The sequence below is a fragment of the Nyctibius grandis genome, chromosome 2 (genome assembly GCF_013368605.1).
Source record: "Nyctibius grandis isolate bNycGra1 chromosome 2, bNycGra1.pri, whole genome shotgun sequence".
In the NCBI taxonomy this organism is placed as follows: Eukaryota; Metazoa; Chordata; class Aves; order Nyctibiiformes; family Nyctibiidae; genus Nyctibius; species Nyctibius grandis.
The window spans coordinates 1,615,789-1,642,804 of NC_090659.1; the positions used below are offsets into that span (position 1 = coordinate 1,615,789).

The 27,016-nt window shown below is 39.5% G+C and overlaps 1 protein-coding gene across 2 annotated transcripts in view; it reads left to right on the forward strand.

Moving 5' to 3' along the window:
• ZNF654 (zinc finger protein 654) overlaps window positions 1-27,016 on the forward strand; it is a 39,163-nt gene that overhangs the window by 3,884 nt on the left and 8,263 nt on the right. Inside the window, exons 2-6 of one of the 2 annotated variants that reach the window (XM_068395454.1) lie at window positions 11,492-11,637; window positions 15,584-15,665; window positions 17,516-17,651; window positions 21,771-21,973; window positions 22,699-22,838. In XM_068395454.1, coding sequence (XP_068251555.1) covers window positions 11,492-11,637; window positions 15,584-15,665; window positions 17,516-17,651; window positions 21,771-21,973; window positions 22,699-22,838 — 707 coding nt within the window. Of the gene's footprint in view, window positions 1-11,491; window positions 11,638-15,583; window positions 15,666-17,515; window positions 17,652-21,770; window positions 21,974-22,698; window positions 22,839-27,016 lie in introns of those variants that run through there. The other variant, XM_068395455.1, reaches the window with a different exon arrangement.

Genomic DNA, 27,016 nt, shown 5'->3' on the forward strand with positions numbered 1-27,016 from the left:
TTCTAAAAATTGCTGATCTGACATTTCTTATTTGTGAAGTTTTTGATTTGAAAACAGACCATAACAGCAAGCTGGAAAATGGTTGTAGCTTCCTTCGTTGCACTTGAAGCAGGTATAGTTTTATCAACTAGCATTTTCTCTTCAGAATCTTTTCTCATAACATTAAGTACTATAAAAATACTACGAGTTACTCCCAGCATTTCTGTGGTTGTCCACATGGCTGCATAACTGTGCTAGATGTTATTTTCTGTTGTTGGGTACTGACTGAAATAAACACAAGGTGAGTCTGGTCGAGTAACGAGGTGATGCTGTGAGGGCTGAACGCTCAATTTGCTCTTACTGAGGCATCAGCTGAGGGCCTTGCAGTATGGTCAGACTTCTTGGAGTAAAGATTGTCTAGTTTGCTTATGTTAATTGGTGGTAACTTGAGTCGGTGCTAGAAAAATAATTCTTGGCTTTACAAACTTGAAAGCTAAGAAGTAAAACTTAGTAATGCATTAGAGAAGATAGTATTTCCTGGATTTATTTTAGTGGACAAAAAAAGTGCAGGAATGTATGACTCAGCTGTGTCTGTCTTGCTTTGTGGGGATGAAGGTAGAAAAATATTCATGCCTTTAAATATTTATTATTCTGATTTTGGGATTAATACATTTTCACGCCTTTTGTGATGTGCTTAAATTTGAAATTACTTGGTTTTGACTCTTCCTTTGAACTTCAAGTCAATAGTTTTTAAGTTACTTTTATATTTGATCAAAAAAAAAAAATCCCCAAACCTCTTTAGATTATGCCAGACTTTTATTTTACTACTTTTTGGACCTTTGGGTTCTATATTTGATCTCCATACACTATTTTAAAGTTTAGCTACAGAAATCTTGCTCACATGAGTACTAGTAGTGAAAAGTGATCTCTTCGATTTCTTTGAAGCTTATTTCTCTGAGAAGGTAGAATCTGTAATTTTTAACTACCTGTTTTCTCTTGTAATGATTTTTGGTGTTCTACGGGGGTTTTGTGTCTTGTTAATGGCTCAGATTTTGAGAGCACCATTGAAAGTAACATTTGACTTGACTAACGTTTTTTGAGTTGTTTTTAAACGTGTGACAGTGCTAGTTATGCGAAAGCTTGTAAAGGGCAAACCAGACGTTGCAGTACCTGATTTTACCTGAGTATCAAATAACTACCATAACTACTTGAAATGGTTTAAATTTAAAAATTAACTTGTCCTTGTGTTCCCTATTTACTGGCTCTTTTTTTCATGCTTGGCTGGTGAAAACAAGTATATTCAATTTGCTAGTTAGCAGTTTAGTCTTGTGCTGCTTGAGATTGAAGTGAGGTTCAGCTTTAAAGGGGAATCCTTACAAAACAGCTGTGGTAGGGATCAGGTCTGGTTTACTCACAAGCTGAATGCCAAGCGTGAGCGTTCAGTTCTATTGAGGGTTACCTGTCTGCAAAGAAGGGTGTCCTGGGTTAGGTGGTGGCACTCTTCTTTCCTTTGGCACTTCATGGGAAAGCCACTCTCATGTAAGACTAGGTTGTGGTGTATGTAGTGCCCTTGCCTGTTTTCAGTCAGCTTCTTGGAAGAATTCACAATAGTAGTTGATTTGCAATGATTTGCAGATCGGTAGGCTGAAGGAGTCAGTCTTCAGTGCTCTTGTCATTAACATTATAAAGTCTTTTCTTATTCACATACTCACTTCACTTCGCTCTTCCTGGTGGCTTCTCAGCTTTTCTGCCTGCTGTCCTTCTAGCTTTACCCTGAGAAATTATCTCCATGTTTTAAAAGTGGAATTAAGGAGTTAGTATTTTAAGAAAGGAATCATTGCAAAAATGTACAGATACGTGGTATACTTTTCACAGAATCACAGAAACAGCCAGGTTGGAAGAGCCCTCTGGGATCATCGAGTCCAACCGTTGCCCTGACACCACCCTGTCAACTAGACCATGGCACTAAGTGCCATGTCCAGGCTTTTCTTAAACCCCTCCAGAGATGGTGACTCCACCACCTCCCTGGGCAGCCCCTTCCAATGGCTAATGACCCTTTCTGAAAATAAATTCTTCCAATGTCCAACCTGAACCTCCCCTGGCGAAGCTTGAGGCTGTGTCCTCTTGTCCTATCGCTAGTTGCCCGGAAGAAGAGGCCAACTCCCACTTCACTACAACCTCCCTTCAGGTAGTTGTAGACTGCACTAAGGTCACCTCTGAGCCTCCTTTTCTCCAGGCTAAACACCCCCAGCTCCCTCAGCCGTTCCTCGTAGGTCAGACCCTCCAGACCCTTCACCAGCTTGGTCGCCCTCCTCTGGACTCGCTCCAACACCTCAACATCTTTCTTGAAGTGCGGGGCCCAGAACTGGACACAGGATTCAAGGTGCGGCCTCACCAGTGCCGAGTACAGAGGGACGATCACTTCCCCAGACCGGCTGGCTACACTATTCCTGATAGAGGCCAGGATGCCATTGGCCTTCTTGGCCACCTGGGCACACTGCTGGCTCATGTTTAGCCGGCTGTCGATCAGCACCCCCAGATCTCTTTCCGCCGGGCCGCTTTCTAACCACTCTTCCCCCAGCCTGTAGCGCTGCAGGGGGTTGTTGTGGCCCAAGTGTAAGACCCGGCACTTGTTCTTGTTGAACCTCACGCCGTTGGTCTCGGCCCATCTGTCTAACCTGTCCACATCCCTCTGTAGGGCCTTCCCACCCTCCAGCAGATCGACACTCCCACCCAGCTTGGTGTCATCTGCAAATTTGCTGAGGGTGCACTCAATCCCTACGTCTAGATCATCTATAAAGATATTGAACAGCACCAGCCCCAGAACTGAGCCCTGGGGAACACCGCTAGTGACCGGCCGCCAGCTGGACTTTGCCCCATTCACCACCACTCTCTGGGCTCGGCCATCCAGCCAGTTTTTAACCCATCGAAGAGTCCACCCATCCAAGCCCCGGGCAGCCAGTTTGTCCAGGAGGATGCTGTGGGAGACAGTGTCGAATGCCTTACTGAAGTCTAGATAGATACATCCACAGCCCTGCCCTCGTCTACTAAGCAGGTCACTTGGTCATAGAAGGAGACCAGGTTGGTCAAGCAGGACCTGCCTTTCGTGAATCCATGTTGGCTGGCCCTGATGCCCTGATTGGCCTGCATGTGCTGTGTAATGGCACTCAGGATGATCTGTTCCAGTTTTCTTGATATTTGTAACGTCTTCCTCCTTCCACTTTGGAACTTCTCTGTTTCACACTGTCAAACTTCTTTGTATTGCTCTTTCTCCAGTTTTTAATGCCTTGTCTCAAAGTTTAGCTTTTATATGAAACTAAGCTTTTGAGTTTTGCTTGGAAAAGTATATTGAGATTGTAACTCCTAAAGGAGTTGCAGGTTTTTATACCTAAAAAGAAGGGTCTCCATTGAATGATGCTTCTGTAGCATAGTCTGTCTCAAAGAGCCCGCGTAGCAAGGCTGTCAGGTTGGAAAAGGCATTAAGTCCTTTTGGGTAGCAGTTGTTCAGATGAGGAAAAGAACTAATTGTATTTTTTACTTGAAATGCATCTTAAGTTGTGTTTTACTAATATCATAGATGATCTGGACATATGCATTCATGTGTGTGTTCACAAGATTGTCAGTTCTCTCTCCCGTATATAATCAAAACAATTCCTTACTCAAACTTTCACTCCGGGAGGGCTAATGAAAAGGTGAGGAGTAATATTACTTCTTTTCAATATAACTATTTATCTTTCAGTCATAAAATCTTACACAGGCACATTTACTACAGTGCTACAAGTAGCCAAAATTACTTTTCTAAGATTAATATAGTTTTCACTGTTGTGCAAGTGACAGCCTAAATATGTACAGAAACCGGCTCTTTGGGTAGCTAAATATAATGAGTATATGGAACCCAGTCTTAGATACTCTTCTTGCCTCAAGCAGGCTGAGGAAATGGATGAGATTTTGGTGGTTAAGGGTGGGGGGAAGCATTTAGCTTGAAGGGTAGAGCTTTGGCAGAAACTTGTCTCATAGGATGTGTCATGCTTTTGCTGGGTGATGTTTTTTCTTTTGCCAGAAGTGTGATTATGTTTGGTTACTCCTTATGTAATATTCACATGTGAATTGCAGTAAAGTCACAGAATCACAGAATGTCAGGGATTGGAAGGGACCTCGAAAGATCATCTAGTCCAATCCCCCTGCCGGAGCAGGATTGCCTAGACCATATCACACAGGAACGCGTCCAGGTGGGTTTTGAATGTCTCCAGAGAAGGAGACTCCACAACCTCTCTGGGCAGCCTGTTCCAGTGTTCAGTTATCCTCACCGTAAAGAAGTTTTTCCTCATATTTATGTGGAACCTCCTGTGTTCCAGCTTGCACCCATTGCCCCTTGTCCTGTCAAGGGATGTCACTGAGAAGAGCCTGGCTCCATCCTCATGACACTTGCCCTTTACATATTTATAAACATCCATGAGGTCACCCCTCAGTCTCCTCCAAGCTAAAGAGACCCAGCTCCCTCAGCCTCTCCTCATAAGGGAGATGTTCCACTCCCTTAATCATCTTCGTGGCTCTGCGCTGGACTCTCTCTAGCAGTTCCCTGTCCTTCTTGAACTGAGGGGCCCAGAACTGGACACAATACTCCAGATGCGGCCTCACCAGGGCAGAGTAGAGGGGGAGGAGAACCTCTCTTGACCTGCTAACCACAGCCCTTCTAATACACCCCAGGATGCCATTGGCCTTCTTGGCCACAAGGGCACACTGCTGGCTCATGGCCATCCTGCTGTCCACTAGGACCCCCAGGTGCCTTTCCCCTACGCTGGGAAGTCATTGCTTACATATTTATTTTTTTTTTAGTTACACCATATAAAACCATTTTAAACTTATATCTGTTAAAGAACGTTTTATGTTCTCTTAAAATCTTAAGGCCTTTTCTACTCTCTACTTGGATAATGGAATCCTTTTTTGTAAGGACATAGTTGGCTGGATTGTATGTGGAAACAGAACAAAATGCTGGTCAGCCACTAAGGTTAAAAAGACAGTAAAAAAGGTGTGATTATTTCTGCTGATGTTTCCAGGTAGTGTAAATTTAGTGTTATTCAAGTTCTTTTCTAGAACTGAACTTTGATATCCAAGCTACTCTGGTAGTTCTGCTGAACCGGCAACCATGGTAGGTGTTGCTTTTAATTATGGTTTTTAATTTTCAGGAAACTCATTTGTTTAAACATGCCTCTTTTTTTTTGCTTGGCATTTTAAATCCTTTTTGGTTCATTCTGTTCTCTGACAACCACTGTGTTTGCTTATTATAACAAATGATGGTATTTGCCAACTAGCCTTCTTTTTCTGGAAACTATAAGCAGAAGTAGTCAGAACTGTGGTGATTTTAATCCTGTGCTGACATCCTTTACTGTTAAATCTCACAAAAAGTTACGAGAGTAACTTCATTTAAAATCCTATTAATGACAAAGCTTTAAAATTGGTGGGATTTGTTTCTTTTTCTTGTTAGTTTCTTTTTTGTTGTGAAGAGGGGCAGGAAAAGCTGTAGCAACTTCAGGCCTGCATTTGTTTCTTCTGGCCTACATATTTGCAAATCTACTTATTTGCAATGTTATTTCTCTTAAGTGTTTGGAGTATAGTCAAATAACTTTAAGTGACTTAATATACATATATATATGTGTATATTTAATCAGTTAAAACATAATATTCCAGGGAAAATTAGTTTTACATTGATTCAGGTCTTTAGTGACTACCTTGTTATTTTGGGGGTTAGCTGCTCTAGCTGCGTGCTTGGAAACTTCTTATGGGAGACTGATAAGTCTGGTCTTGATTTTGCACTCAACAGGACACGTCTGAATCGTGGATTTTCCTCTGAAGTTACTCAAACATAGTAAAGAAGGGGAAGTAGCATATTGGTGTAGGAGAAAGGTGGAGTTGAAAGAGGAGGGGAGGGCGTGTCGGAAAAATGCATAGTCTCCCTTTTAGTGTCTGTGTTTGCACTGAATGAGAAAAGGAAGACAAAAGGCCCCACAGTCCCTCCATGGATGGTGGTAATTTAAAAGGTAAAGACAGACGGGGAATAATGCATGGAGAGTCTTTAAGTATATAAAAAATTGCACCCTAACAGAATTCTTGAAAGGAATCGTTGCAGAAGGTCACATAAAAATGTCCCCTCCCTTCTGGTTTTCTGCACTGTGTATTGGAGAAGGAACAGGCCACTTTGTTTTGACAATGTTACGTGCTTCTTGTTTGGCTGACTTCATTATATTGAAATTAGTGTGCTTGTTAAAAATGTGCCAATAAACATAAACTTCAAACGAAAGCATTGAGGACTCAAGCAGCATAATCTATCTGATTTTCTGAAGTGCTCTGATGACACGACTTCACAACATGAAGGTGAACATACACATGTCCCTTGAACTTTTGTTTTCATTGAAAAACATCACAAGTGGTGAAGTGTTTTGGGTGTCTTTGTTTTGGAGGTTCTTTTTGGTGTAAACCTTTACCTATGTTCTGACTTAAGATCCTGTTTCAAAGCATGGCCTGTTGAGTATTTTGAATGAAAAAAAGGTGTTATTTCTATTTTAGAAAAAGGTATTCCATGAGATCACTTAAAAACAAACATTGAAGTATACATAGAACTGTAAACCAAACATACATTATTCCTCCCCACCCCAATATAGAATGTGTGTGGAGTGTGGGTTGGAATTTATCTTTCACTGGTGATTGTTGGAAGTCTGCTGAGAATTGACCAATTTTAGACTTTTTTTTTTTGTCTACTGGGACTGACAAATGCATGGGTTCAGGTATCCATACTCAGAAAAAAAGGATGCTATTCATATTCTTCCTGACCAGTTTGGGGGGGGGCTGTTGCTGTGACTCTTGTGGACACATTTGAGTTGCATCACTAAGGTGATGTTGCTGTTGTGGTGTCTGCCTTTCTGTGCTGCCTCTGGTACTTCACAGAATCAACCAGGTTGGAAGAGACCTCTGGGATCATCGAGTCCAACCGTTGCCCTGACACCACCATGTCAACTAGACCATGGCACTAAGTGCCATGTCCAGGCTTTTCTTAAACACCTCCAGAGATGGTGACTCCACCACCTCCCTGGGCAGCCCCTTCCAATGGCTAATGACCCTTGCTGAGAAGAAATTCTTCCTAATGTCCAACCTGAACCTCCCCTGGCCAAGCTTGAGGCTGTGTCCTCTTGTCCTATCGCGAGTTGCCCGGGAGAAGAGGCCGACTCCCACTTCACCACAACCTCCCTTCAGGTAGTTGTAGACTGCACTAAGGTCACCTCTGAGCCTCCTCTTCAGGCTAAACAACCCCAGCTCCCTCATCCATTCCTCGTAGGTCAGACCCTCCAGACCCTTCCCCAGCTTGGTCGCCCTCCTCTGGACTCGCTCCAACACCTCAACATCTTTCTTGAAGTGCGGGGCCCAGAACTGGACACAGGATTCAAGGTGCGGCCTCACCAGTGCCGAGTACAGAGGGACGATCCCTTCCCTAGACCGGCTGGCTACACTGTTCCTAATAGAGGCCAGGATGCCATTGGCCATTGGAATACAGTGACTTTCCCCTCTGTCTATGTTTAGCCCGCACCCAGGGCTAAACAATAACAGTTCTCTCTCACCCAGTGGCCCTTCCCCAAACAAGGAAGAGAACTGGGAAAAGGAAGGAGACTCATGGGTTAGAAGTTAAACAGATTTAATAAAATAAAGAAACCAATAACAAAACCAACACAAAACACAGAAAATTATACTTATCTATAGAGCACTTGCAAGTTGCTCCAGGAATAGCAATCACCAGGAACGAGGAAGAGGGAGGAGAGAACAGAGGAGAGCAAGAAGAGCCCCACCTCACTCCAGCAAGCCCTCTCTTTTATAGTGAACTTGATGTCAATGATATAGAACACACCTGTGGGCCAGCCAGGGTCAGCTGCCCTGGATTTAACTGCTTAAGGGCCTTGATCACCATGGCTGGCCACAAACTGAAACCAAATCCCAATGAAACCAGGACACCCTCTCTAACCATTTTCAGTTCAGCTAACTTACTGGAGTAGTAACTCTTGGTGGGTATCTTTTTCAGCTCATACAACCTCTTTCAACTCATGCAGCCATTCAGCATCCACAGCATCCCTTTAGTAAGGAGCTCCACAGCTTAATTGCACCCTGTGTGAAGAACTACCTGCTGTAATTTATTTTGGTCCTGCTTGCCAACCTTCTTTGGTGTCCCCCTTGCTCTTGTCATTTCTTTACAACCTAAAGTGTCCTAGTTAGCTTCATCGATCCTTATGTGAAATTTATTTTGCTCCTTAGCATTTCTTGCCTTCCTTCGAAGCTTTTTTTAGGCCTTTTGTATTCTCTTTCGAGATAGGAATGGGTAGGTAGCCAACCAACATGCAATTTTATAGATGTGGGGATGTGCTGTAGTTTTGAGCAGTTAACATTCTGCTTTGTTTTATCTTATTACTCATTACTCTCCTAATATTTAATTTGCTTTCTTGGCCATTGTGATGAGCATTGAGGTGATTTTTCCTTAAAACATTTACCATAATAACACAGTCTTGCTCTTGGGTGGTAGTTGCCAGTTTGAAGGCCATCATATTACACGTTTGGATTGGTTGGTTCCCCAAGTACCACTGCACACTTGCCTATGCTGAATTTCATCACTTGCTGTCGTAAATCCTTTCTACAGTTCTTTCCAGTCAGCACTTCACGCTACCAACAAAAAAACTCAGTATCATCACATAATGTTGTCTTATTGCTTGAAATAATTTATGAACGTTTCTATACTGTGCTTCTCAGGTCACAGAATCACAGAATCAGCCAGGTTGGAAGAGACCTCTGGGATCATCGAGTCCAACCATTGCCCTGACACCACTCCGTCAACTAGACCATGGCACTAAGTGCCATGTCCAGTCTTTTCTTAAACACATCCAGAGATGGTGACTCCACCACCTCCCTGGGCAGCCCCTTCCAATGGCTAATGACCCTTTCTGAAAATAAATTCTTCCTAATGTCCAACCTGAACCTCCCCTGGTGAAGCTTGAGGCTGTGTCCTCTTCTCCTATCGCTAGTTGCCTGGCAGAAGAGGCCGACTCCCACTTCACTACACCCTCCCTTCAGGTAGTTGTAGACTGCACTAAGGTCACCTCTGAGCCTCCTCTTCTTCAGGCTAAACAACCCCAGCTCCCTCAGCCGTTCCTCGTAGGTCAGACCCTCCAGACCCTTCCCCACCTTGGTCGCCCTCCTCTGGACTCGCTCCAACACCTCAAAGTGTTGTAAAACACCACACTGGGAACTGATGTTTTATTTCTACCTTTGTTTGACCATTTGGAGGCTAAAACCAGTAAAGGATGTTCATTGTCTCTGTCTACTTTGTTTCTCCTAAGGCTTTTGTGTTTTCCTATCCAAGGGACCTTGTTAAAAGTATTTCAGAGAACTCGCAATAGATGTGTGAGGCAGTACTATTTTATAAAGTGTTTATTCTTTCTTGTAAGAGGAGGAGTACTTATCTACAACTCTGCTTGTAGTACTTATCAACAATTCTCTTCGAGTTGACCTAGATATTTGCTGCGTTAAGCTAATAGATTTTCAAACAGGAATTTTTAAAATAAATTTGGTGGAAGGTCAAAATCTGCTTAGAAAATATAAATCAGTCTCAGCTGTTGTTGGTGAGGAGAGAAAATTCCTGGTCCCATTATCAGTAACTGCTTTGATTTGGAGCAGTTACCACCAAACTGTCAGAAGTGGGACACTGGCCTGTTCCTGTTGCAGAGCCTTAAACAAAGTTAGGCACTTTGTTTAATCTATGCTTTGTTGGCCAGCCTGGCTCTTGAGATAGGTGGCCAGGTGTAACTAGAATTGGCACTTCATAGCTTTCTTGAAGCCATTTACTTGTCTCCTCTGTATGCTATGGAGTGCTTTAGCTAGCTTTCTCTTTACGACATGACCGATGGTGGTGTGTTTCCCCACCTGCTTCTCACTTTCTCAGGATGTAGGAGATCTCAGTTAGGTTTCCTCAGCTGGAGAAGAATGCCCTAGGCCCTGAAGTGCGGCTAGTTCACTTTCACAGAATCACAGAATCAACCAGGTTGGAAGAGACCTCTGGGATCATCGAGTCCAACCGTTGCCCTGACACCACCATGTCAACTAGACCAGGGCATTAAGTGCCATGTCCAGGCTTTTCTTAAACCCCTCCAGAGATGGTGACTGCACCACCTCCCTGGGCAGCCCATTCCAATGGCTAATGACCCTTTCTGCAAAGAAATTCTTCCTAATGTCCAACCTGAACCTCCCCTGGCCAAGCTTGAGGCTGTGTCCTCTTGTCCTATCGCTAGTTGCCCGGGAGAAGAGGCTGACTCCCACTTCACTACAACCTCCCTTCAGGTAGTTGTAGACTGCACTAAGGTCACCTCTGAGCCTCCTCTTCTCCAGGCTAAACACCCCCAGCTCCCTCAGCCGTTCCTCGCAGGTCAGACCCTCCAGACCCTTCCCCAGCTTGGTCGCCCTCCTCTGCACTCGCTCCAACACCTCAACATCTTTCTTGAAGTGCGGGGCCCAGAACTGGACACAGGATTCAAGGTGCGGCCTCACCAGTGCTGAGTACAGAGGGACGATCACTACCCCAGACCGGCTGGCCACACTATTCCTGATAGAGGCCAGGATGCCATTGGCCTTCTTGGCCACCTGGGCACACTGCTGACTCATGTTTAGCCGGCTGTCGATCAGCACCCCCAGGTCTCTTTCCACCAGGCCACTTTCTAACCACTCTTCCCCCAGCCTGTAGCGCTGATATAGATATAGATATCTGATACAGAAATATCTGATATAGGTATCTGATATAGAAATATCAGATGGTGCTGGGTTATTGAGCCTCCCAATGTGAGCATAGGCAGTCCCAGAAATTTACATTTATTACTACAAGCCAGTTTGGCTAGATGACCAGGCAAGGATTTTTCTCCATTAAAACATCTAGTTTTCACCTTCGTGTTTCTCTATAAATAGTGATGCAGTTCCGTAGCTGTAGATCAGGGCATAACTAGCCTTAGTTCCATCATATAGATAAAAAAAGCCAAATTTACTTATTTGATCAGATAAGAAAGGGTGACTGTATGTTTGTGCCTTTCTCTACTGACATAAAGGCTAGAAGGGTGCAGGCTGGTCATTGTCCTCTTTGAAAGTTTTAGAATGAAACATCTGGATATTGTTATAGACTCTCTGACTTGCAAAATAAAAATGTGTGTTTAAATGCAGAGTGTAATATATAGTGTGATACTATGTAAGAAGAAATCGTTTCCTGCCTTATCCTCTGAAAAGAATATTTGAACGTCCTTTGTGGTTTATCTTTTATAATGTAGGACATAAAGTTTCTGGGTTTTTTTGATACAAAATGGTCAGGTTTTTTGGTTACAAACCCTACTTCTGAGGGAGAAGGAGGGGAGATAAGCAGGTACAGTATTAAATACTTATTATTTCTGCCTAAAGAAGGTGTTTTCCACTGTAATATATATTTCAATGTTTTTGTTGTTAGGTTGTTGAAGACTATGCTGGAAGATGGCAGGTTCCTTTGCCTCAGCTTCAGGTGCTTCAGACGGCACTGTGCTGTTTCACGTCTGCCTGTGTGTCATTCCCAGCTGAATGTGAGCACGTACAATATGTATTGAGTAGCCTAGCTTTGTAAGTACATCTTATTTTATTTTTTTTATTACTTCCTTTACAATATAGACTGTGTCACTTTTATAACAGCAATAGGATCTCAGAGATCCTCAGAGCTTTTAAGACTGGTTTTACCAGGTGACTTAGCTACGTGGAACCAAGAATTGCTAACTGAGGATACAAAACCTAGAATTTAGTTTAGTTTTTTTATGTCCTTCTTAAATATTCAAGTGGGGTATTACAATATTGTGTCATAGTGGTTTCCTGGCAAAATGAAGAATCTAAAGAAATAAGTGATCACCGTACAGACTTCTTTTTGGGAAATCTTATTTTGGAGTATTTGAACACAACCTTTTACAGTACGTAATTGTAAATAATGTATCTAAAGTTTTTACTGTTCTACCTCTAATGATGTAATAAGCTAAATATTTGTTAAGATAAATTTCTTGTAGTGTTTAAGAAATGAGTCAATTTTAAAATGGATTTTTATGTTTGAGTTATCAAAATGCTTATGGGAATGACTTGTTACACAGTTAACTGACCAGAGTTATATTCAGCTTAAAGAACTGCACAATTTAGATCATAAATCTTGCTATAATCTCAATTTTCTTGATGCATTGGTAGTTTTCCCACATGAAGGCTGGAAGTGTCAGGGTAATGATCAGTGAATAAGTAAAAGTCTCATCTTTTTTCTTGCTCTAAAAACCTACTTTTCAGGTTTCAAAACCTCAATGTTGAATGGAAGCAAAAAAAAATAAAGATTTAAGTGAGTTAGATACACTTAGCCGCTAAGATGCAACATACTTGATCTTCTCTCAGCAGATGGGGACAAAAACCTAAAAGCTAGCTTTATTGCAAGTGTGGTTTGAATAAATCAGATTTATTTGTCCAGCTGGTTAAACTGCTTTCTTGCTGAGCAGTGCTTTCAAATACAGCTCGGTATCTCAGTCCAGAATTTTGTGTGGAAATGTCTTGCACCTGCCTCATCTAGTCATTGGAAGTGAATGCTCTCCTAGTCTTCCTTTCTTAGTTTACTTGGTCAGGAGGACGGGGTTGCTCATCCTTTCCACTCTTCTTGAGCTGTTAGTACTAATTACAAAGGAATCAAGGCGTTATTCTGTACACTTACAGAGTATCTGCTGTCTTTAAGTGATGGTGAAACTTCCCTGAAGAGATTTATTGCATTTTGTGTGTATGAAGCTATTTGACATGGGACTATTTATGGAATCAGAAGATCACAGTTTTTAGAACTGGAATGCTCAGGTGTTGGAGAATAACTAGCAGTTGCATCAAAACATGGTGACCTCTTTTTTTTGCTAGTTCTTAGAAGAAAAAACTCATAAAGGTCAAACCACACTTTTATATACTTTTAAATATCAAAGCTTGGGAGGAGAAAAGGTAGAAATTCAGGTATTTGTAGCGTGGTCACTTCCTGATGATTTAGAAGTGAATTGGTTGCTGAGTTCCTGTCACCTTTGTTTATCTTGGGCTTTGGAGCTGGGTTTACTCACTGAGATTTTCTTCCATTCTAGAACACTAGCTTATTTTTCCTTCTCACTCTGAATTCTGTAGTTTTGCATATGATATCAGAAAGGGTTCTTGGGGCTTAGGAGTTGCAGTTACCTGGGAAACCTTGCTTGAATCTCTTTTGAAAATTTGATTTGATAGTTCTTGGAGAGCAAAAATCTGCCAGACTGTATTGTCATCCTCGAGTAAGATTTCCTTAGTAACGGGACAATAAACTTTAACAGCAGCGACTGTTGCGTTTCCTATACTTACCAGCCTTGCTATTCATCACAAGTGAAGCAGCATCTGTGCTACCATTAATATAAGGGAGTTTTAATAGTGGTACCAGCATACTAATGTTCTTAGGCAACCTTCTGATGCCAGTAATATCACTTGTTCGCTATTAATTTCCAGGGTGTTTTTTGTCAAGATCCTATTTGCTTTAAATCAGTCAAAGCAAATAAAAATTGGATGCATGCATCATTTCCTATAACTAGTTTTGTCTTATTATTTAAATTCCAGTTTGGCAGCTTTCCAGATCATGACATGACTCATGTCTGACCTTTCCTGAGAGTCAAGCATGCTGCAAAATTTTATTTATTAACATGAAATGAGAGAATGTTTTTTCAGAACAAAATACTTATTTGGGTACGGGTTGTTTTTTCATTCCATATTTGAGTTGAGATTCAAGTACCTAATCTGGAGAAAAATTCTGTCAATGAACGTAAGGAATGTGTATCTTAAATTTTCTAGGTATTTTTTGTGCATAGCTTGTCACTGGTTAGGAAAAAAATCACTGCAGCATAATCTAAAGGAAACCTAATTTGTGATACTTTTGCATTATTCCCATCCAAAACTTCATGTTGTTTATGTGAATATTAAGATCTTTTAATGCCCAGTATTTCTGAAAATGTTATTGAGAGGAAAAATTGCCTTAAGTCTGCTCTTTAACTTTTGAATTAGCTTTATTAAAAATGAAACGTTTTGTTTTGTAGCAGTACTTTGAGTGTTAAGTTCAAATAAATTAAAGTTGGACTCTAAATTTGGGGATAACTGCAGTGAATTTAATTGTTCTACAAAAGAGTTCCTTGTCCAGCTTTTCGTGAAAATCTGCCTTTTGTTTTAAGAGCTGTTGCAACAAAAGGCTAAATGCTGTGGTCAGGAAAGAAATTGCCAAGATCTTGGCTCAAAAACCTGTAGGTTGGGAGAGTGCTGGAACCTCTTTCAGGAATTATCTTCTACCTCCTTCTCTCTCTGCCTCCTTATTCTCCCTGTTCATTTGGAAAAAAATAAGTCTAGAATAATCTTAAAGAAAACTATTCATATTTTCTTCTGTTATGAGACCAAAGGCGTTGCTGTTCAATCCTAGATGCACAGTTTTTCTTTCAGTACTGTCTTTCCTTCGGAGTCACTGGGTTATTGCCTGCTCCTCGTGACTTTCTCAACCAGCAATTGCAGGTTTGGTTACTGCAGTACTTGGTAATTACCTTTGCCAAATATAAATAAATTTCTCGGAATCTTAAGGCAGAGCAATAGCAGGTGCACTGGAGCTGTCTGCAGATCCATGCGATCCAGCTACCTATTTTTTGATTGAATTGACTGAGTTACAAGTATTATCTGGAAATATGCTGCTGTAAGTGAAGACCTAAATTGATTTCAGCTCTGCAAAGCTACTTTTTACCAACCCCTCTGGTTCTGCTGTCAGGATTGTTTGTCTCAGTCACTGTATTAAAAATAAATAAAATGCTAGATAGGTATTTTAAGATGATGGAGGCCACAGGTCAGTTTGAATCCAGTCTGCTGTTGAAAGGATCAGTCCTGCCTTCTCCCTAATGTGCCACCTCTTTTGGGGTGACGCTTGTGAATTCATGTTGCTGCACGTAGACCCGATCTGCTTAAAAACTTGTTTGTGGTAAAATTGAAGTTTTATCATTTCATTTGAATGCCACACAGAAGATGAATGTAGTTCTGTTTGCGTATTTGCACAAAAGCTCTCCTTTGAAAATAATATTCAACAACTTTTTTTGGAAATATGAAATTTATAGCAAAAGGCATTTGGAAATATGAAATTAATAGCGTTTTTAAAGCTGCATCTTCATAGGGAGTGAGCATTACGGCAGGACAAGCTGAAATGGAATAAAATGTGTTAGTAGAAAGTGCTTATCATACTTGAAAATATGGATTGTTTCAGTCTGCATTCACGTGAAGTTACTATTCCTTGAATGTAAATCCTTATACACTGTGCATACTGTAGTAATTTTACAGTTTTTGAAATATGAGTTGCGTTTAGAGAGTGTGGGCATTAGCCAAAGTTCTTAGAGTGACTCTGGCGTGGGCACGGGTCTGGAACTTAGGAAAGTCCTAATTTTGTTTTTAGTGCTGTGAAAAGTAATAGACTTACAGTAGTTTCATTTTTTGAACGACCATTTAGTTTTGACTTGTCACTACTTCTGTTTTTTAGGAGTTTTTTTGAATTGCTGCTGTTCTTTGGAAAGGATGAGTTCTATGAAGATCCTTTGAAAGATATTTTAGGTTCAATTCAGGTAGTGTTGCCTACTTTCATATAAACCTTTAATGTTATTTTAGTACATGTAAAGACAGTTTTTGTGTGGAGGAAACATGCCATTACAATGGAAGAAGGTAGCTGCTTTACTTATATTTATACCTCCAAAAAAGGGAGGGGATATTTGAAGGGCAAGCCATTTATTCTTGCATTTATTGTCAGTATTGCTATTTTAATCTACTTGGACTAAGTAAAATGTACTTCTCTTTGTAATACCAATCTTGTTAAAGACATATTTTGTGCATTTCCCATATAGAAGACGGAAGCTTTGCTTATTTATATCTAATTAGAACTTAATGTCATCCAGTGTTGCATACCAGTTCATGACATGAAACCTCAAGTTTCCCTCTGCGGTTTTAAACAGTAAATTCGAAATTGAAGCTCTATCTCAATTAACTCTTCAGCTCAGCATAAACTTACATCGTTTAAAACTGTTGTCCTCTTGGCTAGACTGGGACCAGGTTTTGTATGGCTATATACAGCTGCATAAGAAAATGATCCTGGATTTAAAAACCTGCCTTTTTTTTTCAGATAAGGTTTTTTTTTGACCTGAACTGATTTTGAGTGTTGAGCTCACTGCACAGGAAACACAAGCACTTCTGCCACCACGAGAGGAAACTTTGTTGTAGGGCAAGAAAGGATGAAAACCAGGGTTGTTTCTTCTGTTAATACTGATCATGGAAGTGCAGTTGGAGAAAGAGCTATCCCTTTGTTAATTTTTATGTTGATAACTGTTTGTTACTGCTGCTACAAATTAATGTGTGAGCACCACTTACCTTAATTATCAAACCAGCAGCCATTATGTGCTTGATTAGAATTGATGGAAGAATGGGGTCAAGGAGTGGCTTAGCAGCCTCAGGAGTGAGTCGGGTCTCTTAGGTAAGAGTAATGGGATATTTTGGTGCAATAAGTGCTTTTCAAAAACACTCTGTGAACAAGAAGGACTTCAGGCAGAAGTGTGATGCATAATACTTTCTTCTCTGTTTTTTTTATTACAGTTCTCAATCGCCTTGACTTTTAAACAATGAATGTATTAAAATATGTCTTTACACAGTTTTCTAAATAAAGCTTTTCTGAATCAGTTGTGTAATCAAAACAGGTGAAAACCATTGTTTCAGTTACTTAGCCATTCTTTACCATCATACGTCTGAATATAAAAGAAAATGTTGACTTGAAACTGAAAGAATTTACAGCAGAAAAGCATATGTGAAGAGCTTAATTGTGTGTGCAGAGAAGCCATTCTGCAGCTGCATTTTTTTTTTTTTTCAAAATTAAATACCTTTTTCTTGTGATTAAAATTCTGCTGTTGATTAACATTCATGTTGACACTTTTACCAGCAAATAACAAGGTGCAGGGTGGGAGGAACTTGGCATATGTCAAAAGCATGGATGGCTAAAACATTCCAGATTATTTTAGGCAAGCATAATTTCTATTATGTAGAGATGTGGAGAAAAATGATTGCTTGAGGGCTGGTGACTCAGTTTTTCAGTCATAGACACCATCACTGGATCACAAATCCAGCGTCAACGCGTCTAAATCTGTGCAGAATAGCATGAAGTAAAGACTTCTTCCACAGTAATATTTCTAATTCAAAGAAAGGTGGTTTTTTTGCATTGTTATGCAAATGGAAGGCTCTTGCTGCATATAGATGACAGGAGCATTCTGGCTTCCACAGTTCTGTATTACTGATTTTAAAGTCCTTGCTTTAGGGCTTTGTGTAGGCCTGGTCAATAAAAGACTTTGTAACTTGAATTGTTGACTGTAGGCTTAGCCTAACTTTATTTATTTTTTTTTCTCTCCTTTCTAATTGTTTTTCTTTTTACATGTAGGAATGTCAGAACCTTCTCAATAGATACAGAAATATGAATCTGGAACTAGTGACTCGAATCATCCGAGATGGTGGACCGTGGGAGGATCCAGTATTACAAGCAATTCTTAAAGCAAAGCCTGTGTCACAGGAATTAGGTACTTAATTTACCACGCTAATTTTTTTTAGAGTACTGAAAAATGTGTTAAATTAAGCTTTTTTGATATTAGGGTGAGGTGTTGTCAGTTGGCATTGCACACAATTTAACTGGTTTTCTGTAGTAAAATGTACTGGTCCATTTTTTTATTTGAAAGAAAACTAAATTTCTTTGCTAGTAAGTTAAGTCTGCTTTTATAGTGTAGAGATCAGATTATTTAGATACAGGAGGCTACTGAGGAGTGACTTATAAAATTAATTTACCAAATCTAGGTGTTCAACCCCTGAAAGAGCATGGAGAGTGACTTGACTTTAGTTAAGGCTACTGAAATAACACGATCAGGGGAGGACCTGATGTGTGTTTCTGTCTCCTGGTACTCTGACTCATTTTATTTTTCTTTTAAATTGTAGGTACTTGGGCTTGTGGCTTTTCTTGGGTCTGGTTAGAATGATGCCTGTGACTACCCCAGATAGCTGCTTTCTGGTTTTGTAATTCCTAGAGTCGAGAGTAGGATACAGTGTGTGAAAACAAAATTAGTGGAACGTTAATGAAAGTTCGTAAGGGGAAAAATATCCAATCTACAGTAAAGTCTTTACTAACATCTTAAGCAACATATTTGCTAGCAGTGTTCACGGAGGACCACTTAAAAGTTGTTTCTATTTGATAGTGATAGAAAATAGTAGTTCTTCTCTAGTTACTACGGTGTAATGCATGATTCAGATTCTTCACTGTGTTTATGGCAGTGTGTTCATTCTGTAGAGGAAGAGGACTATAAAGTCAGAACAGCTCAGGGAGCTGCCTCCTTCACCAGAGAAAGTCTTTTGATAGCAAATTAACGTGCTTAAGTGGGTAGTCTTTGCTGTTTTGTTTCTCTTGTGAAGCAAGTGCTTGAGCAACATAGTTTACCCATGACTTTTATTATATATCTGATACAAACTTCTAGTCAAATACTTACAGAAAAAAAAGGAAAACAAATATTATTCTTGTTTTGTTATGACGAACTCCAAAAGTTTTCGTGTTATGAAGTTAGGTCTCAATCTCCATCTCTCCAGCAAAGAATTAGTTTAGTCCTTTGCTTTAATGATTCCCCTGATCGTCATGAAGCCCCTATATGATGGGTAAAAGTTTGAGGATTTTTACTTAGTTTTAACCTGGCAGAGTAGGAATGAGACCGCCTGTTGTCACTAGATGATCATTTTGTTTCCTTTTGTTGCAGGCCACATCTCCTTCCCCTCTGCTGAGGTATTTTTGCCTCCTTTTATCTTCTGATATCCCCACACACCCCCTTGACATATCTCATCTGTGATGACAAACATTTTATTTTAGATAATATCTTTTGGAAGCTCGCTCTTTCTTGTCTCACTTCCTCTCAAATCTGATTCTTGTGAAGTCTTACACAAAGCATACGTTCCGTGCTGCTTTATAGGCTAGCAGAATTTGGTATATCTTTTGAAACTTGGCCATATAGTTCCCTCAGGGATCACTATTTTAAATGAGGAAAACTGCTTATTATTGCTGAATCACCAACCGTGACTTACAAAAGTCAGTTTGATAAATACTTACTGTGTGAACTACATAATCCTGTTGTGAATTCAGTAATTACATGGAGAAGCTTAGGCCAAGACAAACCTCTCTGTGTCTGTCTTTACATGAATTGTGGTATACTTTGAGGTGTTGCACTCTATTTTGAGATGGCTGGAGAGGAAGGCAGTCTTTGGATTGAAAGAAAAACAGCAGGGTTGGAACATAGGAGCAATAAACTTCTAATAGATTAGGGAGAGTAAAGCAGCTTGCTATTAACATCTAGAAGAGAATATTGTAGACAGAGGTACACTCAGATGTAAGCAGTTAATTAGTTTCTAAGCTGATGGTTGGCATCTATGGCTGTAAAGCAGAGCACTGCACATGCTGCCTGGTCCAGAATAGATGTTGTTTTCCCCAAGCTGTTTTTAATGTATCACAGACTTGGCTAAATGCTACTATAGTTAGCAGTTACAGAATCACAGAATCAACCAGGTTGGAAGAGCCCTCTGGGATCATCGAGTCCAACCGTTGCCCTGACACCACCCTGTCAAGTAGATCAGGGCACTAAGTGCCATGTCCAGTCTTTTCTTAAACACATCCAGAGATGGGGACTCCACCACCTCCCTGGGCAGCCCATTCCAATGGCTAATGACCCTTGCTGAGAAGAAATTCTTCCTAATGTCCAACCTGAACCTCCCCTGGTGAAGCTTGAGGCTGTGTCCTCTTGTCCTATCGCTAGTTGCCTGGGAGAAGAGGCCGACTCCCACTCCACTACAACCTCCCTTCAGGTAGTTGTAGACTGCACTAAGGTCACCTCTGAGCCTCCTCTTCTCCAGGCTAAACAACCCCAGCTCCCTCAGCAAAAGTTGTCTTTTGCTTGGGGGGATGGATGAGCTATAAATGCCGCCTTGGGAAAAGAGGGCCTTCCACTACGGGGGGGGGAGCACAGTCCTGCCAGCGGTGCAGCTGGAACTTGCAGTCTGTTTAAAACCAGTGTTGGAGGGTGTAGGAGTCCCCTGTCTGTGGGAGATCATGCTGTCAGAAGTGGGATTCTCATTTATGGAGCAGAGGGGCATCCTGACCTAAGAGATGCTAATGGGTAGTGGGAAGGAGATTTTCTCCTATGGTGGACCTTACGGTACATCTATTAACAAGTCTCATCTAAAACCTTATATCCCCTTGAATGACATTCCTTAGGTGTTCATTAGTATATAATACTACTAGCTTGTGTAAAAATAAAGATGCTAGAGAAATCCTACTTCTGAGCATAAGGAATGTCTTTCAAACCAGGCATCCTTAAAAAAACCCCAAAGTTTAACTGAAAGCTTGTTATACAAGTAATGTTTTTATTTTGTGAAAAAAAATTTCTCTTGGCTGTTCAGATTGTGGTTTTCAGTAACCACTTCTATTTTTTTTAATCCTGTTAAGTGTCACTTTAAGTTGCTTGTAACTTTCTTAATACAGGTTCATTCTAAGGTATAAACATCTTATGCTCACCTCCAGCCTTCACTGACTTTAAATTGACATTCTCTCTTCTTTTTTTTCTTTTTTTTTAAAATATGAAAAGCTGTACAGTACTACAGGGCATGCACTAGAAATTGTGGGGGTTTAACTCTTTCTCTTAAGGTAGCTGGTCAGAATATAAGAGGAGGATCAGACCATATTGTCCAATATGTTACATAAATGTTAATGCACTATTAACGCCTTGGAGTGGGATTTACTTGACAAGATGCAAACAATTCTCAAAATAAAAGCAGCGTTACTGTATTTTGTAGCCTCGAGTGATATTTTTGCTTTTAATCCTAAGAGATACTAGAATCTGTATGATCGTTTATAGTAGATATCTAAAGCGTGTCATCTATGTATTTCATAATTTCCCAATGACTTAAAAGTTAAGTATTTTGAGTACCTCAGTTGAAATGATTTCATTCAAATGATAGCTTTAAGATTAGCTTTTAGATCTGAAAAACAGATTTCCAGAAATAAGGGGCTAGAATGTAAAGGTATTTAGGGATTTAGGTGCAAGAATTGTGCTCAGTAGCTCTTTTAGAGGAAGAAAAAGTATATTTTCCACTTCTCCAAGCAAAATCAAGGTGTTCAAAGCTACTTAAAGTAACAGCATGTGAATTGTAGTTAACTTGTTCACCACTCCAAGCTCTTCTGTTTTAATGGATAAGGAGGATCCTGAGTTGTTTTAAATATTTATAATTCTAGTGTTGGAAGTGATGTCAATGCTGTACTTCTGACAATCACTCAGATTCCAGTGCTGAGAAAGCAGCAAATTTTCTTTCTCAAAAATGTTTGTATCTGCTTCTATATAGTGTATATTTTACTAATCCTTTGCAGCACCTTGTGTGTTAATCTGTTAAAAACAAAATACTGAATTAGTTTACTGGTGTAAGGAAAAATAACAATTTCTGTTTCCAAGCAGAAGGACAGATTCTTGATGGTATTTAATATTTGATAGCTTCTTTAGCAGAGCCTTTTGTAATATTATTTGTTGACATTGCACTATTAAAAACAACATTACATTTAAATATATTTGTTGTTTGGACTTCATATTCTAATTGCCTTTAAATCTTTCTTTTCTGTACAGTTAACAAATATTTAAGCTCTGAAAATCCACTGTTCTTTGAACTACGTGCCAGATACCTTATTGCCTGTGAACGCATCCCTGAGGCAATGGCTCTTATCAAATCTTGCATAAGTCATCCAGATATCAGTAAAGATCTGTATTTCCATCAAGCTCTTTTCACCTGTCTTTATATGTCACCATTAGAAGATCAGCTATTCCAGGAGGTATTGTCAGTATACATTTTTTTTAATGAAGTGGTACATTATACTTACTGTATACAAGTTGTCAAGAGGAGCATATGTAGAACCAAATGTCATAAAATCAGGCAACTGCACTGGTGTTGCTTAACTTAGTGCTGGCTTAAGCTTTGAAAAGTTAAATGTTAAGTGCCTGCAAATCTTGTTGACCTAAATGCAATTTTTTGGTCAAGTTTACTTGTAGATATATTCCCTAAATAACTTGAGTCATTAATATTTTGTAACTTCAGTGTATTGACTATTTTACTCTTGACTTATTATTTTAGTAAAAGCACTTGAGCCTAATTGATGTCAGTCCAGTGTTCTGTACACTATATAGTTTTATTAGCCTTAAAGTTTTTATTAATAGAGTAAAATGACACTCTGGCTGAATGTGGCCCTACTTTCACTACTGATAGCACTTACTAGATAACAGTGCTTGTCTTAACCTTGTTTAAAGAACAAGCTACAGTCATGCAAAAAAAGTGCTTTTGTGTAGACTTTTAATTTCTCCCACAATTATTCTGATTGTCATTAAGAAACATGAAAGAGCTCTAAATACCTCCAAAATCTCTATTTACAGATCTATACAAAAGCTGTTCCAAAGAAATCCTGTGTTAATAGCAATTCCTGAATTTAATATAGCAAGGTCTGATAGGTTTTTATTTCATGTTAGCAAATTTATCTAAATTGATTTTATTTTAATTGTATAGCACTTGTTGAGGACTGATTGCAAGAGTGGAATTGAGATCATCTGCAACACTGACAAAGAAGGGAAGACTACCTTAGCCTTACAGCTATGTGAATCCTTCCTAGTCCCACAGCTTCAAAATGGGGACATGTATTGTATATGGTAAATACTTTATTTCTGGTGAAGCAGCTTAGCACATAATAAATGCGTGTTGCCAAAATGAACCTCATCCAACTTTGAGATGTGGCTCAAGTTTTAAAATACCAGATGAAAACATTCTAACGTGATTTTTAAACGTTCCTAGTACATCTGTTGTGCCTGTTTGCCTTTTTATACACAGTCATGTCCAGCGGTAGCCTACATAGTACATAAGGCTTATAAACTGTTTCAGAGTAACAGAAGGGTGAGCCTTTACGTACTTCAGGCTGTAAATAGCTATAAAACAGCATTTATTGTTAGCAAAGTGTAACAATAGGCAGTCTGTAGACTCTGGCAATGCAGATATTTTGCTGTCCTGCTAGTTAAAATGACACTGCTTATAATAACCAAACTGTAGTATGTCACCAATGTGTCTAAAAAGAGAATATATGGTTCTGAAAATGTGCTATTAATTATAGAACCTTCTACTTCATCAACAGAGCCAAAACATGAATGGTGATCCTCTAGAAAAGATTTAAGAATGTCTTCTTACACACTGAATCATCTTGATAGTTGGACCTTTTTTTGGCCAAGAAGTGTTTTCTAAAGAGATGTCAAAACAAATTTTATCAGTCTGAGGACTGAAGGATGGCTAAGGAGGATAATCCTTCTGTTTAGCCTGTGTAATTTCTGTACCTAAAGTAACATCTGCATTCCTTGATAAAGTATGCTTAATTTGTTTGATTATGTAGTTGAAGCAAAAAAGCTTAGTCAGCAAGGATTTGATTTTTTTTTTCCCAATAATAAAGATCAAATTAGTAATATGTGTAATTAATTTTAATATGGAGTTTAGAATCTGTATAGGATTTCTATGTTCCTGGATTTCAGGGAATTGAAAAGTAAGATGTCTCCTTTATTTTCTTGAGGAAGTAATGAAGGTCAAACATGATAATGTGTGGTTTAAGAAAATTTTTCCTTGACTATTGGATGAGTAATTGATTGCATTGAATCCAAACCTTTGTAATTATGATTATGCCATACATTTATAACACAATGTATTGACAATACCTAGTGGTATTTTTCATTCGGTTTGTCCAGAAAAAGGTGGACATGAGTGTCCACATAGGACAGATGAAGAAGTTCAACCAAAAAGATACATAGCTGGTGTGAGCCTAGTGACCAGCTTTGGAATGGAATCCGACTTTGCGGATTCCTGCCCAAATGCTGCATCTCCTGACTTCTTATTTATTAGGAACTTTGCAGATGTAACCTACATGTATTAGCTACGTGGTGAGTGCTTTCTGTTTCAGGGATTCAGTCTTTAAGAAATGCATTTTAAATATTAGAATTAAACCTTCTTTTTATGTCTTTTGCTGTAGTAACATATTAACCTTGCTCTTACCCAGTTGATCATTAAGTTTTGCATCATCCATTTTTAAAATTGCTATTCCAAACAAGATGTCTGTCCTTATGTTCTGGCAAAGTGGATGTTAGAAATGAAATTCCAGAAGAGACTAAAATACTGTTTGATATCTGTTTATCAAGAAAACCATGTTGGCATCTCTTAGTATTTTAATCTTCTGTTCAGAGTATAGAACTTGAGGATCTTTGGAAGAGTTCAGAGCAGTTATGTCTGCAGTTAGAAAAACTGTTTCATTCTTCACAGATGCTGAGCCTTAACAATTGCATACCCAACAAGAGAATTCTGCATAATGCTTGATAGATAATGTAAACTGGAACAAAGCTTGTGAAGGCATGGCCATACTGTAATTCAGATTTTGGAAGAAGTAGGAGCCAGGTTAAATTAACCCACATTGTGTATTTTTCCCTAGAGAAGTTTTTAACATCTTCAGCACAGCATAAATCTTCTTGCCTTGTCTGGAATTGAGGACCTTGCAGATCTAGCAGATATCTAGCACCAAACACTACTAGCAAAAATAAGATATCAAAATAGATTAGAAAGCTCTAAATACCAGATATTTGCTGCTGCTTCCTGTGAAGCAACCTGAATGAAATCTTCAAGCTGAAACCATTAGCTCTTATCTTAGAGGAAGATGAACTTTAAGCAGCTCTGTCACAAAACTTGTTTTCATTGACGTTAAGAATAAATTCTAGATTCAGATGACCTGAATTATTTTTCTGAAGTGAAAGCCCACTTACAAATTTATCTCAGAGCAAGCTGTGCTTGGTCTTACTAGAAATATTTGTGGACAAGGTGTATTGGTTAGAGATCAGTCTATAATGATGTGATTAATGACTTTCTAGTGTCAAAAAGTGGCGTCTCTTCAGGGAGACAGCCAAAATTTTGCTGGAACAGGGGTAGCAGAATGGCTTGCCTTCTCTGCCATGCAATTTTTAAATGCTGTTTTGGCTGTTTTCAAGTGGTTCCTATGCAGTAAATTCAGTAAGTCAGGGAATTTTTCCCACACATTCTATCAGTCTTTGGCCTTTAGGTAATTTTTGTGAATACCTGGTTGCCTTTAGTAAAGAGGTACTGAGTTCTGTGATCTCACAGCAACAATTTAAATTGCCCCAAGACATGTCCATTATAGTTTAAGCACAGGCCTCGGTGTGAACTAAGTTACACTATCCAAGAAGTAAATGTCATTAAGTACTATACTACTATGTCATAATGAGCAAATAGAAAACTACCCCTGCCTATGTTATCTCAAGTTTATCATCTGTGTTGTGGTCAGTGACACAGAAATATCTCAAGTGCTGCTGACTTCAGCATTAAAGTTGGTATCCAGAGCATTTAAGTGGTTGAAATAGAGTCCAGTCAGCTCTTTGATAATCATTAAAGCATTCTCAAAGTCATTTAATGAAGATTTAAGTTATTCAATAAAGATTTAATGCTTTAAATGATTATCAAAGTCAGAAATGAGCTTGAGAAGGAGAAGCCTCCATGTCTACATGGAGGAATAAGACTAAAATACTATTTCACATCAGGGTCTAGTCAAATGGTGGTTAAACTGGTACAACAGCTTGCTCTTCACCTGTGGAGCTGTTCCTTCTACTTTCAGTTTTCTCCGTTCCTTTCTCAGCTCTTCCCTTGTGCCAGCCATCACACTTGTCTGAACACATGGCAAGCCACTTTAACCACTAATCTCTCAGAAGAAAAATTTGAATTTTCTCAAATTCTCTGAGATTAGCGTTGAAATGGCTTGCTCTGAAATGGTGTGAGACAAAGCAGAGAATAAGTTGTATTATTTAACTGCAGTAGCAGCAAAAATGTTCAGCTCTTTCTTTTGTACTTCAGGTTGAGAGTTTTACTGAATTTTTATGAATGGTTTGGTGCACGAAGACACTAGTTTCAAACTTGTACGTGAAGTTTGTAAAGACTTCAAGAGTTTAGATTTCCAGCCTCATAAAGGCAGAGGTGAACAGCTTGTATCTTTAGAGAACCTGTAAGACTAATTTTTTGTGGGTAGAGCTGCTTACAGAACTCCCTTTTCAGAGTTTACCCCGTGTAAGCTTGATCTTTCTTTCGACTTCAGTTTTCTTGGGTTCTGAATGAAACAATCAAGCTCTCTTGTCTAGCTCCTAAAATGTCAAGCAGATCATAGCGCTGTCCTAAATTTAAAAGTTAAGTTGGTGTTTTGTCACAGGCAGTTCTGTCACTTCGTTCATGCAGGCAGTGACCTCACTAGACAAGCTTAATCTCAAAAGGCTTCTCTGGTTTGTATCTGGCACATACTAGAGACTCTGGAAGAGCAGCCAAATATTTTCTGGAGCTCTGCTGCAGAGTCTAGCAATCTATTCTTATGTTTCCTTGTATCAATCAGAAATGTTATTTGACTGAAGAACATAGAGGTGTATGAATAGCTGTAGAGACTGACACTTTTATGTAACTGCCATTGGCTAGAAAGAGCAGTGATGACAGCAATAAAAAAAGACAATCATGTTGTAATATGCATAACTGGAGAACATCAATATTTCCTGGCAATGGACCATATCAGAAGCTAGCTTTCCACAACACTCCCATTTTCCACATTCAAACACTCCTTTTCCTGAAGGACTTCTCATCCTTGCACTGAAGGTAGCTTAATCCCAAGAGCACACAGAGCTTGCTGTTCAGCCTGACGTTCATTGCCTGCGGTGTTAAGGGCTAGATGCTGCAGCATCTGATTTTATTATGCAGTTCTCTGATACTAAGCTGAATACATTAATATTTTGTTGCATATTTAATTGGCTCAGTGATA